The sequence below is a fragment of the Triticum urartu genome, chromosome 4 (assembly GCF_003073215.2).
Source record: "Triticum urartu cultivar G1812 chromosome 4, Tu2.1, whole genome shotgun sequence".
Taxonomy (NCBI): domain Eukaryota; kingdom Viridiplantae; phylum Streptophyta; class Magnoliopsida; order Poales; family Poaceae; genus Triticum; species Triticum urartu.
This window is the reverse complement of record NC_053025.1, coordinates 3,256,774-3,275,749: the sequence shown is the minus strand read 5'-3', so window position 1 is coordinate 3,275,749 and position 18,976 is coordinate 3,256,774. Positions and strand designations below refer to the sequence as shown.

The 18,976-nt window shown below is 48.0% G+C and overlaps 1 protein-coding gene across 1 annotated transcript; it reads right to left on the bottom strand.

Moving 5' to 3' along the window:
• Positions 1-10,561: 10,561 nt before the first annotated feature.
• LOC125553319 (zingipain-2-like) lies at positions 10,562-11,923 on the bottom strand. The gene is made up of 2 exons (XM_048717127.1): positions 11,421-11,923; positions 10,562-11,320 (listed from the first exon to the last, which is right to left on the bottom strand). Exons 1-2 carry the CDS (start codon positions 11,866-11,868, stop codon positions 10,746-10,748), a joined length of 1,023 nt encoding a protein of 340 aa, XP_048573084.1. The 5' UTR covers positions 11,869-11,923; the 3' UTR covers positions 10,562-10,745.
• Positions 11,924-18,976: the final 7,053 nt, after the last annotated feature.

Below are 18,976 nucleotides of genomic sequence, written 5' to 3'. Positions count from 1 at the left end.
GCATTTCAAATGAACTCTGAAAAAGTTGAAAGTTGGGATGGTATCATAATTTCACCCACATAGCATTTGCTTATTGCGGGAGAAAGTCTTCACTTTTTCTTCGCTTGTGTCATTTGCTTATTGCGCCGTAACCATGGATAATCTTCATTGTTTATCAGGATGCTTGGGTCAGCCTTGACATTGAAGGGAGGAATTTCATGCAACTTTTCATAATCTTCAGACATGTCTGTCTTGCCGTCCACTCCCAGGATGTCTCTTTTTCCTGAAAGAACTATGTGGCGCTTTGGCTCATCGTATGATGTATTCGCTTCCTTATCTTTTCTTTTTCTCGGTTTGGTAGACATGTCCTTCACATAGATAACCTGTGCCACATCATTGGCTAGGACGAACGGTTCGTCAGTGTACCCAAGATTTTTCAGATCCACTGTTGTCATTCCGTACTGTGGGTCTACCTGTACCCCGCCGCCTAACAGATTGACCCATTTGCACTTAAACAAAGGGACCTTAAAATCAGGTCCGTAGTCAAGTTCCCATATGTACACTATGTAACCATAATATGTGTCCTTTCCGCTCTCGGTTGCTGCATCAAAGCGGACACCGCTGTTTTGGTTGGTGCTCTTTTGATCTTGGGCGATCGTGTAAAATGTATTCCCATTTATCTCGTATCCTTTGTAAGTCAATACAGTCAAAGATGGTCCCCTTGACAACAAGTACAACTCATCACAAACAGTGTTGTCACCTCTGAGACATGTTTCCAACCAACTGCTGAAAGTCCTGATGTGTTCACATGTAATCCAGTCGTCGCACTGCTCCGGGTGTTTGGAGCTGTAACGCCCTCGATGCGGCTATAGCTCCCACGTGTCGAGGCACGACTTAGAGACATAACCGCATTGAAAGCAATGTCGCAAGTCAGGCAATCATTACAACATCCCATGTAATACATAATAAAAGGGGGAGATAACATAGTTGGCTTACACTCGCCACGTCACATCAGAGTACATAAATAACATCCATCAAACAAACACTCATGGCCCGACTACGGCGCCAAAAAAATGGAAAAGAACCCAACATGCGACAAGGCCCTGAATCAAACCCCAACTAGGCACCACTACTGATCATCGGGAAAGGAAACATAATAACGCTGAGAGTCCTCGTCGAACTCCCACTTGAGCTCGTACTCGTCACCTGGAGCGGAATCACCTGGACCTGCATCTGGAATTATAGTAGCTGTGAGCCACAGGGACTCAGCAATCTCGCATCCTCGCGATCAAAACTATTTAAGCTTATAGGAAGGGTAAGGCAAGTATGTGGATCTGCAGCAAGCGACTAGCATATGTGGTGGCTAACTTATCCGCAAAAGAGAGCGAGAAGAGGAGGCAAGGCGCGAGCGAGAATCTAGAGGAACAACCTGCGCAAGCATAACTCCAACTCCGTGTCCACTTCCCGGAATCCGCCGAGAAGAGGCCATCACGGCAACACACACGGTTGATTCATTTAATTAATTAAGGTTTAAGTTATCTACAACCGGACATTAACAAATTCCCATCTGCCCATAACCGCGGGCACGGCTTCCGAAAGTTCAATCCCTGCAGGGGGGTCCCAACTTAGCCCATGACAAGCTCTCACGGTCAACGAAGGAAAAGACCTCCACCCGAGACACACCGATCAGACTCGGTAACCCGGTACAACAAGACAATTCGACAGGTTAAAAACAAGACCAGCAACACCGCCCGAATGTGCCGACAAATCCTGATAGGAGCTGCACATATCTCTTTCTCAGGGCACACTCAGATTGTCCAAACTTCCGGTAGGCCAGCCCAGAGTTGCCCCTGGTAGCCACCGGTGGCTGACGGTTTGGACCAACACTCAGAGGAGCACTGGCCCGGGGGGGGGTTAAAATAAGATGACCCTTGACTCTGCAGAACCCAAGGGAAAGAAAAGGCTAGGTGACAAATGGTAAAACCAAGGTTGGGCATTGCTGGAAAAGCTTTAATCAAGGCGAACTATCAAGGGGTTCCCATTATAACCCAACCGCGTAAGGAACGCAAAATCCGGGAACATAACATCGATATGACGGAAAACTAGGGCGGCAAGAGTGGAACAAAACACTAGGCGAGAGGCCGAGCCTTCCACCCTTTACCAAGTATATAGATGCATTAAGATAGCATAGCAATATAATGATATCCCAACAAGTAAATAAATGATGTTCCAACAAGGAACGGCCTCCAAACTTCACCTGCAACTAGCAACGCTATAAGAGGGGCTGAGCAAAGCGATAACATAGCCAATCAACGGTTTGCTAGGACATGGTGGGTTAGAGGTTCAACATGGCAATTGGGAGGCTGACAAGCAAAAGTTAGGCATCGTAGCATTGGCATAGCAAGAGCGAGCAAACTAGCATAGCAAAGATAGTAGTGATTTCGAGGGTATGATCATCTTGCCTGCACAGTTGTCAAAGTTGACTGGATCCTCACAAGCAAACTCAACGGGCTCCTCGGTAGCGAACTCGTCTCCCGGCTCTACCCAACAATACAAACAAGCAACAAGGATACAATCAACCACGTGCAAGACCAAGCAATGAAATGATGATATGCTATGCGGGATGCGATGCGGGATGCAAAATGCAAGATATGACAGGAAATGCATGAACCTGGCCTCAACTTGGAATTCCAAGGGTGCCACTGTATAGAGGGGATGAAATCGCTTGAAAACGATATAAAGATCATTGGAATCTGAGTTACGGTTTGGAAATGGCGAGCGTTTTAAGATATGACACCGGTCTGCGATTTACAGCAAGTAGGCAACTAAATGCAACGAAATGAACATGCTACAGCCACCAAACATGAAAACAAACTACATGGCAGTGATGTAAACAAGATGGTTAACAAAACACTAGCACTGAGCCATAGGCAAATTCATCCATTAAGGGGTTCAAACAAGCATGGCAAAAAAGAATATGCAAAACAGATTCCAGACTTAGTGAAATTAACACTAGCCTGAAATTTCAGATCACGAAGCCCTCTTCGGAGCAGCAAAACAACATGATAAATGACCTGAACATGACCAGTAAGAACATGGCATGGAGATACTCAACAAGCTTAACAAAACACCCAAAGTGACCTGGGGCCAAAAGGGTTCACAAAATACTCTACCGAGCTCACGAACATAGCTCGAACACAATCAGTTTTCAGACTTAGTGAAAACTGAGACATGCTGAAATATAACTCACGAAGGCATGTAAACAAGCTCGATGCACTCACTAAGGTGCAAGTCATGGCAAGGCAGGCATACATCCATTAAGAAGGCAAAAAATACAAGCTAGATATGGCAAGAACAATGGCATAGCATTCACGGATCACTAACGGTAGCATCGGCAAAATCGCAAACAAGTTGACGGTCTGCCCAGATTAACAACGAAGCAAAAGTTGAGCTCGATTGAGTCAACCTAGAGCACTCCATATATGTAAACAAAGAAATGGATGGATAGAGCATAACATGATTAACAAAAGTCCCTTACTGATCATCCTCAAAAGAGGCACGGATCATTAGGAAACAAGCTGAACATATGGCATCATGAACTAAAATATCCCAGACTTAGTGAAAACAACTAAGTCCCTGAAACAGATTTACCGGGTGCCTCACTTTGCAAGCTTGCACAAGTCACCACACACATCCTAAAAATTCATGGGTTGCACCTCTGTAAAGAAGACAAAATGCTTAACAAAACATATGAAGGACTCACAGGCATAGCATACACACAATAATCATGGCAAAAATGACAAAAGTCTAAGATGAACTAGCAGATCTGACAATTAACTCATGAAGCCTCCTTCTACCAGCATTTTGGGCATCAAGATGAACTCAAATGCAAATGATGCAATGGAATGAAATGATGTACATGTAGAGGCGAAGATTTTGATATATTATATGCCCAAAACGGAGTTACGGTTACAGAGTTACGGGCAGTCAAAGTATGCATAAATAACTAGGGTTAGGGACGAAAAAGTCAACCGAGAACTCAGATCCAGATCGGGATCTCGCGGGTACTGTTCACGACACTGTTCACGGCGCGTTCTTCGAGAACTCCGGCGAGGGCGTGGTGGCCGGAGATGGAGGGGAGAGGCCATGGGCCGGTAAGGGGCGGCCGGATCCGGCCCGGACCTTGCCCCGGCCGGGCGGAGGGCGGCGGAGCTCACCGCGGTGAGTTGCGGCGGCGGTGGAGCGGCCGGCCGGCGGCTGGGCGCGATGGCGGGGCTCGCCGGCGACGGAGGCGTGCGGCGGCGCGGGTCGGCGGCGTCGGGGAAGACAGGCGGCGCGAGGCGGCGGGGAAGTGGCCCGCTCGGGCGGCGCGGGGGCCGGGCGCGGGCTCCCGCGGGCCGGCGGCGGCTGCGGCGGTTGGCGCCACGTGGCGCACGGCGAGAGGGCGAGGGGCGCGGCGGACGTTGTCCGGTCCGCTCCGGACATGTCCGTCGGCGGCGGTGCTGGAGTTTTTTTTTTAACTAGGGTTTCGAGGTGGAAGACGAGATCCGAAATGGAGGGGGCTATATATAGGCATAGAGGGAGCTAGGAGACTCCAAATGAGGTGCGGTTTTCGCCCACGCGATCGTGATCGAACGCTCTAGGACATGGAGCAGAGTTTGGTGGGTTTTGGGCCAAATTTGAGGGGTGTTGGGCTGCAACACACACGAGGCCTTTTCGGTCCCTCGGTTAACCGTTGGAGTATCAAACGAAGCCGAAATGGTACGAAACTTGACAGGCGGTCTACCGGTAGTAAACCAAGGCCGCTTGGCAAGTCTCGGTCCAATCCAGAAATGTTTAATCCCCACGCACGAAAGAAAGCTAGAAATGACCACCGGAGAAGAACGAAGCGCCGGAATGCAAAACGGACAACGGGGAAAATGCTCGGATGCATGAGACGAACACGTATGCAAATGCAATGCACATGATGACATGATATGAGATGCATGAAAACGAAAAACAACACATGGAGACAAAGACCCGAACCCGAGAAATAAATATAACTTAACGCCGGAAACGACAAGAGTTGGATACAAATATGGAAAGTATATCTGGGGCGTTACAGGAGCGCAGACTGTTCTTGTGTTCATCGACATACGGGGTCACCAAGGTAGAGTTCTGTAGAACTGTGTAGTGTGCTTGAGACCAAGAATATCCGTCCCTGCATATTATTGAGTCTCTTCCAAGAGTGCCTTTTCCAGTCAGTCTCCCCTCATACCGCGATTTAGGGAGACCTATCTTGTTAATGCCAGGAATGAAGTCAACACAAAACTCGATAACATCCTCTGTTTGATGGTCCATGGAGATGCTTCCTTCTGGCCTAGCGCGGTTACGGACATATTTCTTTAGGACTCCCATGAACCTCTCAAAGGGGAACATATTGTGTAGAAATACGGGCCCCAGGATGACAATCTCGTCGACTAGATGAACTAGGACGTGCGTCATGATATTGAAGAAGGATGGTGGGAACACCAGCTCGAAACTGACAAGACATTGCGCCACATCACTCCTTAGCCTTGGTATGATTTCTGGATCGATCACCTTCTGAGAGATTGCATTGAGGAATGCACATAGCTTCACAATGGCTAATCGGACGTTTTCCGGTAGAAGCCCCCTCAATGCAACCGGAAGCAGTTGCGTCATAATCACGTGGCAGTCATGAGACTTTAGGTTCTGAAACTTTTTCTCTGGCATATTTATTATTCCCTTTATATTCGACGAGAAGCCAGTCGTGACCTTCATACTGAGCAGGCATTCAAAGAAGATTTCTTTCTCTTCTTTTGTAAGAGTGTAGCTGGCAGGACCTTTATACTGCTTCGGAGGCATGCTGTCTTTTTCGTGCAAACGTTGCAGGTCCTCTCGTGCCTCAGGTGTATCTTTTGTCTTCCCATACACGCCCAAGAAGCCTAGCAGGTTCACGCAAAGGTTCTTCGTCACGTGCATCACGTCGATTGAGGAGCGGACCTGTTACCCTAGCTCAAATGTGGTACTGACCTGTTACCCTAGCCCCAAGTGTGGTGGTTTTGGGTAAATAACTCGTCCTCCTGCAATGACGGCGGCTGGGTGGAGAGGATCCGAAGGATCTCAGCCGGAATGTTGCAGCCCGTGTACTACTCGACGAGGCAGCGTCCGGAGGATATCGAATTACATCTTTGATTTTCTATGTACAATATTAAATCACTACATGAACTCATTGGTTACTAACTTGGATCACTTTCGAGATACATCTTCTGTTAGAGGAATAAGAAATAAATACTTTGGTAGCTTTTTGTGTGAGAGAAAGACAATTTGGTAGCTCATGTGGTACTCTTTCAATTATATGATGAATGGATGTAGGGTCATATAGACCAAATATGTGTAGCATAAACATTAGGTAAAGTCAGATGGTTCTTAAGTGGATAAAAGAAATAACAAATACCACTATTAGCGATTAAACATTTCAAATTTGATCCACCGGGGGTGCCCCTCATTACCATAGAATTCCTCGCTGAGGTTCTGGCTCCTCCCTCTCTAGCTAGTTCTCCACGAATAGCCTCTCCAAAGGGCTGCTCTTGCCTGTAGATCTTCTCTGCTACGGCCTAGCTCTGGACGGCGAAGCCCTTGCATTTGAATGTGTGAAATCAGACAGAGGAGGCAGAGTCGCTGGAGCAAAGGACGATGACCTCCCCACCAGACAGCCCCGCCTCGTCAATAGCCCCCTTCTTGTATTACTCGAGACATCAAGAGTCCTTGGTGACAAACCCTTGATGATTCAAGCAGAGCTTGGCCAGGTACTCCTCATGGGTGTGCGCCACGTCGAGCCGCTTGAAGGCATCCCAATTCTCCTGCTCCTCGCCGCGGGAGACCACTCGAGGGTCAATGGTGATGAACTCCGGGACCTCCCGGTTGCTGAGGGGGAAGTTGATATTGGTCCAGTTGCCATAGACACCCGCTGCCTTCACATTGTACGCCCTCACCGCTAGCTCCTCCGTCTGGAAGGAAACAATCCAGTAACGTTGGATTGTGTCCCTATCCTTGATTTCTGACACCAGCATCCCCCACAGCCACCGCCGCATGTCGCGGTTCTTCCTCTTAGGTGGCGGCATGTTGATGAAGCAGTTGGAGGAGGCTGCGCCGCCACGTTTGTGCAGCACGATGCGCATGATGCGTGTCCACGCTTCTAAGTGGCGGCGGGGACCTCAAACGGCTGAATCCCGCCATTTCGGGGGCAACGCCGGTCTATTGAAAGTGCTGGCGTGGGAGCGGTGTGGCTGCGGTGCTGGCGTGCCACGTCAATGCGGTGAGAGAGAGAGAGAGAGAGAGAGAGAGAGAGACGGCATAGGGGGGGTATTTATCCTCAGATTCAGCCGCATCTCGGTAAATATTAGCGATGGTCAATGGGAGGAATATAACTTTTTAGGTGCTAAACCAGATAAGTGTTTGGCTAGGTCTGGTTTAGCTCCCTAAAACATATTTTTTACTCCTTTAACAGGTTTTGAGGGATCGGGTAGAGATGCTCTTACATTGCTAGTGGTACATGTAGCCATGTCTACGTTAGTTTTCTTGAGTGTGAATGCCATTCATAATTATACCATATATATATTCTTGCGCAGTTCACCACGATCTACTTATTATTTGCACTTAAAGTCAAAATCAGTAGCTCAACTTTCATTATAATATATAATTGCACAGCTACTACTACACAATGATCCATCATCCCTAGTTGAACAGTTTCCCTCTTGCCCTTTGTGTGCTCCATCCCGGATGAACTTCTCTTGTCGAGTTGTAACGGTTAGTAGGGACAGAAGAGAGACTAGCTTCCTGGATATACGAGGATGATGGTCATTGGGGTGTATCCATGTGGTTCATGGTGGGATTCAATATTACAGACTGTGAATAGGATGCATCGGCCGGGAATATAGGTCCCAGCCTGAAAAAGAGACTCTGTATGCCTTGGGAGTATGAGTTGAAGCCATAACTGTGGTGTTTCGTGTGCATTGTATATGGGCTCTCACAGGTTGACATCTTGAGTTTGTATGTGGGATGGAGTTTGTATGTGGGCTTCTTGAGTTTGTATGCGGTCATATTTATATTGTTATCTGCAGCATGGGCGTCTTGTCCGCCTCCATGAAGAATTCATCCTCAATCCACAAGATAAGTGTTGGGTTAAGCTCATCCACTGCTGGGCTGTGTAGTTTAGGGTCATTTTGCTTTTCTGTTTTTGTTGTAATAATGTGTGTGCATGGACATGACATGCGCATGCACGTAGATGGCAGAGTGTGGCGTGCTCGCCCACTCCCCAACTCCTTCCTACTTTCTCTCCCGGTGGGCTTGGTGCTTTGGTTCGTGGTCGTGGGATGGCGCGGCCGGCTCGGATCATGGCATTTCCACCGGGAGTTGGTTAGCTAGGCTGTTGTATCTAGCATATAGGAAGGAAGAGAAATAACAGAAAAGCTGTGAGGTTTGACAGCGCAATACTCTCTCTCACTCGCGAGTTCTCCTTCCCCTCTCCCTCAAGCTCGATCCGGCAACGACAATAAGTATGCCCGCATCAGTTGGTCGATGAGCCATCGCTAGTCACTCCTTGCACCTACTTGCATGACTGGAGTTTATACAGGCTCATCTCAACTACTTCTCTACAACGTGAATAGACAATAAAAAATGTCTTATCATTCCCGACGTTCTTTCCATGCTGAAATTGACATTTCCTAGCAAACGGAACAGGGGACTCGGGCAAGACCATGATGTTCTGGCGAAAGATCGTCTAGAATATGCTGAGACGATATTTTTTTTGTAGTGAACTCACATGTACAAAGCTGTCCCTTTGTTATATTACTTGAAACATATAGTACAGTGTCGAAGGTGGCTAGAATATATGGTACAAATAATTGGTCATTCATGGTTCATACTAGATAGTAAAACAATCTCATATTATATCTAGGAGTTCATCAGGCTGTGTTTATTCTATATATAGGAGTAGCATTGACTACTACTAGTGATATATATTTTTAATAATTAATTAATGGATCTTGTGCTTCCGTAGGTTCATGCGACAGGGTAAGATGCCAGCTTGTTAACGCCGCAGGCGCCCTTGCCTCTCTGGAGCTTCATGCTGTTAAACACAATATGGTGTAGCGTGACAGCCTTGGAGAGAATATAGACTTGTGCGGCATAATTAGGTAGTTAGATGAGATAACTCAACTATGTAACCATATATTCTTATCTCTATCTTTTCTTCTCCCTCAAGTTGTAATCTCTAACTGTATGCGCTATCCAGGGAGGTGCGCCCCTGTCTATAAACACGCAGCGCGTCCCCTCTCGCTGAGGTAAGACGCTTTCGCCTAAAGCACACATGTAACCTTCTTCTCCCCAGTTTTGGCCCCATGAGTTCCTGATGAGCCAGTAGCTTGTCCCATCCAGCTCGACACCGTAGCCCACCACGGTCACCGCGTGATTTGGTGGGTCTTTCTCGATGTGATTCTGTTGTATCCGCTAAGAAACCCATATTTATATGGGGAAATTTCTGCGTTGGTACTTGTATGTACTATATTAGTGCTACAATATCACATGGTGGCATTTCTTTTTTGTAGGTGGTGGGAGAGATGCGGAAGATTGATATGTTTTTATAGGCCGGTTGCTGTTGATTGATTTGAAAAAGGATTGGCTCTATAATTGAATACCTCAATCGAATTGAAGAGCTTCAAAATTAGGTAAATAGTGACTTAAAATAATTGAATGGGAGAGCTCCTTGAGCAATTGTTGACCCAGTAAAAATTGAGTGACTTAATTTAAATTGAAGACCTTAATTAACTGTGAGGCCTAAAAAATTAGAAAGTACTCCCTCCGTTCCAAAATAGATGACCCAACTTTGTACTATAGTTAGTATAAAGTTGAGTCATCTATTTTGGAACGGAGGGAGTAGTGTGTAGTATAAAATAATTGAATGTGAGCGCTTTGAAAAATTGTTGATGGTCAAAATCGGGCGACCCAATTTCAATTGGAGACCTTAATTGATTGTGAGCTCTTTAAAATTAGGGAGCTTAGTGTTATATAGGATATTAATATTCTCTCCATTTCCGCCCTTCAGATATGGCCTCTTTCAAAGTCTGAATAGCGGACAATACGCTTTGCCGTGTGTAAGAGCTTCCCTTTTTCAACTCACAGCTTAAGAGATCACCTTATGGATAGTACTTAGTCTTTAGAACTTGAGCACCAATAGAATCAGGTTCCAAAAGTAAACGCCAACATTGTTTCGATAACATTGGTATATTAAAAGTGAGGGCCCGTATGCGGGTAGTCGGGGATGAGGCATTCCGTCTGATCATTCATGGAATTTTTGCCTGACGGAATTGACATTTTTCATAACGGACCGTGGGTAGTTTGGGTCTGGGGCATCCTATCTTAATTATCATTCCCGATGTTCTTAATTTCCACACTGAAATTGACATTTCCTAGCAAACGGAAGAGGGGCGAAAAATCACCTAGAATATGTTGAGACAATATTTTTTTTTGTAGTGACCTCACATGAAACATACAGTACAGTGTCGAAGGTGGCCAGAATGGATTGTACAAATAATTGCTCATTCATAGTACATATTAGATAGTAAAACAATCTCATGTTACATCAAGGAGTGCCCCTTAATAATCTCTTCAAAGCAAGCACATGCGGTTAATCAGGTTGTGTTTATTCTATATATAGGAGTAGCGTAGTAATAATTTTAATTAATGTATCTTGTGCTTTGGTAGGTTCACGCGACAGGGTAAGATGCCAGCATGTCAACGCCGCAGGCGCCCGTGCCTCTCTGGAGCTTCATGTAGCCTCCTTCTCCCCAGTTTTGGCCCCACGAGTTCTTGATGAGCCAGTAGCTTGTCCCATCCTGCTCGACACCGTAGCCCACCAGGGTGACCGCGTGGTTAATTTCTGTGCCGCAGGCGTCGCCGGTCATGATGCCGCCATTGTACATCTGGAAGCTCGGCTGCTTTCCATCGATGCCGACGGACACGGGCTGGTTAGCGACGGCGGCGGCGAGCGCGTCCTCGTTGTTGGCGGGCACGACCTGGTAGCCGCGGATGGTGGCGGCCGGCTGCGTGGCATCGGAGTCGCACCTGCCTTGGGCCGTGACGTATGGGTAGGCGTCCTCGGTGGTGATGCCTCCGTTGTCCACTATGTACTCGAAGGCAGAGGTCATGAAGCCGCCGCCGCACCCGTGGTTCTCGGTGGTGCAGTCGAGCAGCTGCTGCTCCGAGAGGGAGACCAGCTGGCCGGTGGTGATCTGGTGGATGCCCTCCACGGCAGCCACCGCTGAGAAGGCCCAGCAGCATCCTGTACGTAGCAAACCAAAGGTCGTCGTGTAAGTTTTACTTATCACAGACTACTCACGGTAAGGAACGTGCATGCATGCATGCACTGAGTTGGTACGTACCACACCGTCCTTGGTACTTTACACCGGTAACTGCGCCTGTGGTCCTCCAGTCAACGCCCTGCTCGTCAGCGGCGGAGAGGCTGACGTTCTCGTACTTGAATCCCGGCAGCATTTTGGGTCCCGGCGGCGCGGGCTTGAACCCGGTGTACCTGGCGGCGAACTCCTTGCTGGTCAGGTCGGCGAACTTGTTGACGGCCAGGTGGTACTTCTTGGTGCCGTCGGCGTTGGACCTGGCGACAAGCTCGGAGTTGGCCTTGAACACCTGGAAGCGCAGCGCCTTCTCTGCGTCGTCCTTGTACTTGCGCCCGTGCTTGGCCATCCACTCCTCGTGGCGCGCCTGCATCGCCGCCTCCTCGCCGCCGGCCAACTCACGGGCCGCGACCACGCTGCTCATTAGGGCAATGAGGAGCAGCAGCAAGAAAGGGGTGGTCATCTTGGTCCCTGCCATGTACGCAGCTAGCAAGCTAATTAAGTGAGTAACAAGAGTGGTAGTTGTAGTTGTAGTTGGTGCTGAAGCTATCGGAATCGGGTGCTTAAATAGGCGGCCTGCTGAAACGGCTTGATCGTAGGTCACGGCAGATGTGGCTGAATATTCCCAGCCCCAGACAACACGGTGATCCTAGGTCACGGCAGATGTAGCCTAATATTTCCAGCCCCACACAACACGGTGCTAATTTTTGGAACCGTGTGTGGAAAAATAATACGTAATTCTAAGTTTGAACTTCATCGAGTTTGGCAATTTTAGCCGAATACGGAATACGCTTGTGGACTCATATATATACGGTCACTGGTCTACTGTGACGCACGTCGTATTTATCCACTTGGCAAGATGTTGACACAGTCTGTTTGCAAAAAGAAAACTGTAAGAGACTTCATTGAGCTTTTCCATCGCCCTCTCTAATTTGGTACGTATGAGTTTGACTGCTGACCAGAGATTCAATCGAACCTTCCACAAAGAGTGCCATTGTCCAAGTTCAGCATCCGTTTACTTGCTGCCTGGTAGTACTAGCATAGTATCCTAACGTGTGCGTCGTGCACAATGTCATACCCAAATGACCGTGTCCTCGTTGAGCTAATTAAGGGTGTACGCAGTGATTCGATTAGCATTTCACATACCTAGTGACCTGATTAAGATAAGTTGCATGTGTAAAATGCTACCCCTTAATTACAACCTATGAACTTAGCTTAATTGTCCACCTAATGAATTAATCTAGAGGGACAAGCAGCCCGTGCTTAGTTGTGCAGCACCAAGAACGGGAGCACCGCGTCGGGCACGCTGTCCTCCAGCGATTTAGCGTGCCATAGCGAAGTGTTAGGCTTGATTTGGTAGAATATTATTAATAATGTATGACCCTTTATTGTTTAGACAGGATAATATCTCTTAATAATATATGACCCTTTTAGCCTTTTTTGCTCCAAGTATATGTATGTTTGCTTAGTCAGCGCATGTGGTACATCTTTTTTAGAAAAGGAGGATGACCCCCGGCCTCTGCATCTGGAAGATGCATACGGCCACTTTATTGATTATTCTCGAGGACCTTACAAAGTATTACAACAAAGTGTCTGAATCCACCATCTTGGCAACATATGCCTCTACTTCTATCCAAAATGATGAAGGGGTGCTAGCTGGGCCACTACCCAAACCACTCACCTAAGCCTAACATCAAAAGCCGGAAGCCGAAACACGCATTCGGAATCCCCAGCCGAGCCACATACCGGGTCTGGGGCACAATCCGGTCAGACGCACTCGTGTGTCGTCGCCGCCATCTTCCACAGGTCCGTCTTCAGATTATATTGAGGCTTCTACCTTGTCTGGCCACTCTGCCATCGACATCACCATGACGCCAGACAGCAACCTCCTCCTGCGCGAGTCCATCTCCGTGCATCGGACGCCGAGCCTCCACAGCGCCATGCCGCCGATATCCGCCGCCATCAATGTGTGAGATGAAGCACCGCTCCACCATCCTCCCAGCCAGCACTTACTCCAAAACGATGCCCCCAGGAGGGAAAGAGATAAAACGCCATCATCGTCCGATCCGGAAGACCCAGATCTAGGGTTTCCCCCGGAGCATCCCGAGCCTGATGACGCAGACTGCAACGACGATGCCTCGACAAGGGAACGACATCTAAGACGCCGCCATCGTCCGCCATGACCGTAGTCGGCGCGATTTTCATCGGCAGTTGCTCCACCAGACGTGCGCCGCCGACGTCGCTGGTCCCTTCAACCGGAGCAAACTCCAAAACAATGCCCTAAAGAGGGACTACGACGCAAAAGCGCCGCCATCGCTCGATCCCAAGGAGATCTAGGGTTTCCCCCGGAGTTGCCCGCGCTGGCAAGGACCGGACAAGGGTAGAATCCCGGCGGATCTGCCCAGCTGCCGACGAGTCGCACCCGCCACCGTGCCGACGGCAGACCAGCGATCAAGGACCACGCTTGGGCATAGATCCGGCCGCGCCGCCGCGGACCGATCCGGTCAAGCCCAGCAGTTGCCGCGCCCGACGCGCGCCAGCAGCCGCCGCGTCGGCCGCCGGTCCGCGCCCCACGCGCGCATCCGAAGTCGCCGCGAGCACGCCGGCCGTCCGTGCACGCCGTCCACGCCCAGGCCGCGCCGGAGCTCGGACCAAGGCCGCCGCCTCGTACCCGCACCACCATTCGCGCCAGCCACGGCCCGCGAGGTCCCAGATCTGGACCGCACGAAACCAGCGACCGCACGCGCGCAACGGCGCGCCCACCGCCACGACCAGCCGCAGCTCCGTGCGCCGAAGACCACCTCCGCCGCACATGAGGACGCCGCCCCGGAGCCGAGCGCCGGACGGCCGCAACCCACGCGCGAGATCCCCTTTCTCCCGAGCGAACTGCAGCCAGAGAGTGCCCCGCCGCCGCCGGCTCCGCACAGGCTTTACCTGCCGGAGGCCACCGGCGACGGCGAGGGAGAGAAGGAGCCTGGAGGGCGGCGGCTGCGGGGGGCAGAGGTCGCCGCCCGTGTCGCCCCCGGGGAAGGAGCGGCGCGGGGGCCGGGACTAATTATCACATGTGGTACATCTACTTTGGCAATATGTTAGGCATGTTTTAATACATGTTGTATTTTTTTTTGACTCTATCAACAATCATATTATAGGGGTCTTATTTTGATGACGTTGTAGAAGATGTAGTTATTATGTTTGCTCCATGCTTAATGAGAAAAAAAGACGTAACCAAGAGGGAAGGCAACGAACGGTCCCCACACCCTCAAAATATGAGAAAATTAACCAAAGAGGACCATTTGCCACTTCAAGAGAAGCTACGACCTTTGTTGATCACTTTGGTTGTGTATATATAGTATTGCTTTTAATAACTCTCACGATGCAGCTTATATACTCATGCCCACACAGGCTGCACATTTTGTATACTCTTCAGCGAGCAGAGGGTTGAGGCTGGTATGGGTGATGTGTTGCTGGTGTTTCTTATATATAGAAGGCACCACGTGCCCGGTTTTAAATTAATAAAATCCATTATGCGAGTACAACAAACAATGCCGGAGAGACCATCTGAAGGTGTTACACACGGCCACAATGGCAATGACACTAATAAGCGCAAGGAGCTGCCAACAACTAGCCGGAAACGGGCAACGCTTTACAACCAGGCGTCACCATCACCATGCAGCCTGGGGACGAAGGTCTGGGCATATAATCGTTGGAGTATCTTGATGAACTCCTCCCGGGCCAGAGCAGAATAGCTTTCATCAATGAACGCCTACTGCAAACTAATCGTGGATTTAAAAACACATCACCATGTTGGCGGGGGAATTTAGCCTCAATCTTAAACTTATTTTGAATCGGCCAAACCGCTTCCTTTGGGCCACGAAGATAATCCAAATTATATGGCGTGACTTGCCCGTTCTAGCACTTAGAATGACAGCAAAGTTTTTTTTTTTTTGAACAATCACCAGGGGTGAGAGGGTCTCCACCTGAATGCATTACTCAAAATGCCAAAAGGCCAGTTTACAGAGTTGCGCTAGCGCGCGAGGAGAGGTATTGGCGCCATGACATGGTGCCGACCTTCTGAAAAGTAGCCGTAAATCTCGGAATTCAAAGAGTAATTTCATGAACAATATTTTGCGAGGTTACACGAGCGGAGTGGCGGTTCTCCCGAAAGACCAAGGTGTTTCTGGAGTTGCAGATCTTCCAGACTATAATGAGCGCCACCGAGGGCCAAATGTCGTCATCCTGACCAGGCGGTGTGGCGGTGTCCCATATATCGTCGATGGAGGCGGGGAATAGGGAGCTGTAGGGCTGCCTAGATGGTAACAGAGTCTGGGCACAACAGGAAAATATGTGTGGCATTCTCATATGGCGCGGTGCACCGGGCGCAGGTGGTGTCGGGGACGATGGTCTTGCGGAAGAGGTTGGCCTTAGAGTTAAGACGATCCTTGAATAGAAGCCATCCGAACCTTGAATGGCAGCAAAGTCCTAAAAGGAAAGAGGGTTTCACTCGAACCCAACATCTCTTGCATGCCACTCCACAAAAACCTAGTCTACCACATCCAAACAAGATATGCTCATCTATTGATATACATTGAGAAGGTTTTACCAGACGTTTTGCGATAGAACTTTTTCTTGGCCAATCTCTACAACAATCCTGTGTGTGGGTGAAAACCATATGCCAACCTCTACAACCAATTATGAAAATACACTAGACATTGTTCATAAGTAATCTTCACTTACCAAGTTAAACACATTGACTTTAAGATGCGCTCTCACTAAACCCAACATTTATCATAATTGATTTTATTGATTAAGAATCCACATTTAAGTCGTCCATCATTGATGTGACATCATTGATGATGGGTACTTTAGTTTGGTAGGCTACTTCCCAATCTTATCCCCATGTGACTTCTGTCCATCTTTCGATGTGTGTGTTCTGAGCTGATGACCAACTGTCGAAGGATAGTTTTCACGATCCCACGTCAATCACAATTGCAATGATTCAAAAGAGATTTTTATTTGTTCGGCAGGCGATGTGGGCCAGCAGGTTTGAAACATGTAAGATGTAGATGAAGATCACTCGAACACTATTAATGGAGTTGCTACAAATTGATAAATGTGGACCTCGATGAGCTTATAGATCTGCTCGGCCGGAGGGTTTTGATGTAGGAAATTCTGAGAATACCATCAAACGATTTCAACGTTGCAAGAATGCCATCAATCTAGTCGCTGTTTTAATAATGCCATGGAACGAGTGTTATCGTTCTGAAAATGCCACTTCCATTAGGGGACCGCTAGTTGACCCTTATGTCTCATGTGGAAAAAGTATATATATGTAGCTGACTAACCAGATTATATTTCTTTTATTTGGTAATTTCTGTGGTAGCACACAATCGTCCGATCTTGGTTTCCCATGAGGAATTATGTTTAGTACGTACGCCTGCGCTGCTCAGGGGGCGCTGCCAGGAGCTCGCCGCCTCATTCAACTCGTCGGCTTCATTGTTCAACGCCTACGTGTGTGCTTGCACGCGATGTGCAGGGCCAGATTTGTTGCTGCCGTTGTAGCTCCCCACAAACGGGAAACAAATGTAGGGAAAAGGCTACATATGTAAATATGTTTATTCATTTCTTTACTGGGTCACGGTGTCGTAAAAGTTAGGATGTACACCATGCATGTATATACCCAGCGGCAAGAATTAATGTACATGGAAACAGAGAAGGAACGAGCCGATCACGAGTTTTCCTAATCCCGATTGGGTGGTTGAACTGTTCCTACTCTTTTTCCTGTTCATATTTCTTTTAACACAATAGCAAGCGCTCACACGTACGCGCGTACACTCATCTCTATGAATACATACACGCACGTCCTACCCTATGAGCACTTTCGATAGACTCAGCCGGGCCGGCAAATCATCTTAAGATTTACGAAGTCACCGTAAGCGCCTCTTCATCGACGTGAACATCTCCTCCCACTGAAAGTGCATCGCCTTTTTCTTGTTCGTATTTTATTTCCGCTTGTACCAATATGATGTGACACGAATGTCTTTTTTTCACCTGTAGCGACCCCTGGTTGATAACATTTTTTTTTTGTTGTGTGTAGCGATCGCTAGTTATCTGATTGGGAGGACTTTAGCCCTAGTTTGGCAACAAAGTTTTCTTAAAACTTAAGTATCACAAAACTGAAGTATTTCTCAGTTTTAGCAAAACTGCAACGCGTTTGGGAAGTGATGTTTAACCATTGCTTTGACCGGGTGCATGTATGATCCCGTTTGACCATAGATGCCTGCATGGCTGATGCATGCATGAGTTGCGCACCTTGAATGCTTCACCATTCACCTAAGTAACACCCCTATAAATCATGCTTTCAATCAAGAAAGATACATTGCTTGAGTTTAGTTGTGTCCAGTGTACTAAGCGTAAGTGGCTAGAGTTGAACCCAACAATTTTATTTTATTTTTTTGGAATTAACACATCTACCCCGGGTTTGGGCTTTCTATAGACACCACCCAAATAGGTGCTTTGAGAAGGTGCCTTTGCAGGAGAACGATGGGAGGAACGGTTGGAGATGGCAATATGCAGCCTAACTCTGCTGCCAGCAGACACTAGCCTACTTAATCTATAGATACAAATGAGGATCCGAAAGGGGTGCCAGAGAGTCTAGTCTACTGGAAAGAGTAAGGAGAACATGCTAGAACGTGGTGGCATTGAGACTAATCCTGAAATCAGTGAAGTAGATCCTCACACACACCAGCTTGTCCACCTTTTGTGTTCCACACCAGCGATCACCAGCTCATCGTGCTCCCAAGTTCAGCCCGGGCTAGTTTGTTACATATAAAACTTATGGTCCCAAATCGTCGCATTTCTAGTGTGACTCGAAATCACCATCTACGTTGGCTCATTGCACATGTTGCTCGTAGATGAGTTCTTTTCCTATTTCATTCTCGTACCTCAATCAACATCAAGAACACAAAGAGTTTGTATAGAGTCAAACACACACACACACACACACACACACACACACACACACACACACACAGAGGTAGGTGAGGCTGGCTTGATCGACACGGAGAAAACACATATGTAGCCTAAACAATCAAACTGCTAGATGGATGCTTCCCCGAGAAAAACTCCGGTGTTTTTCTTTTTTGAGACAGATTATTTCTTTCTTGAGGATGTGGTGAGTGAACATGCCGAAGGCCTTTCGGCCCGGTGGAGTGGCCCTCCCCTTGAGCGTCGCGTGCAAATCCAGCGGAGCTCCCCATCTCCACCATGCACTCAGCACGGAGACATTGCGACGAATTAATAAAGCTTCGTAATATTATCTTAAAAAGTCCCTTATCTATGCACTCATCACCTACCAACAAACAACTCACATCTTCTTTTTTCAATTGCAGCTAACTTATCTATTATTTTTAGTTTTTCAACAATGATTGATTTTATTGGCTTAAAATGGTTCCTCAACGGGATACAACCACAATGAACACACACACCCAACATCTGCATTGTTAGAATTCACACAACCAACACAAACGCGCACACAAAAAACATGCCTCCAAATAGCAAGGTCATGTAAGAGCAAACCTATGCAAATG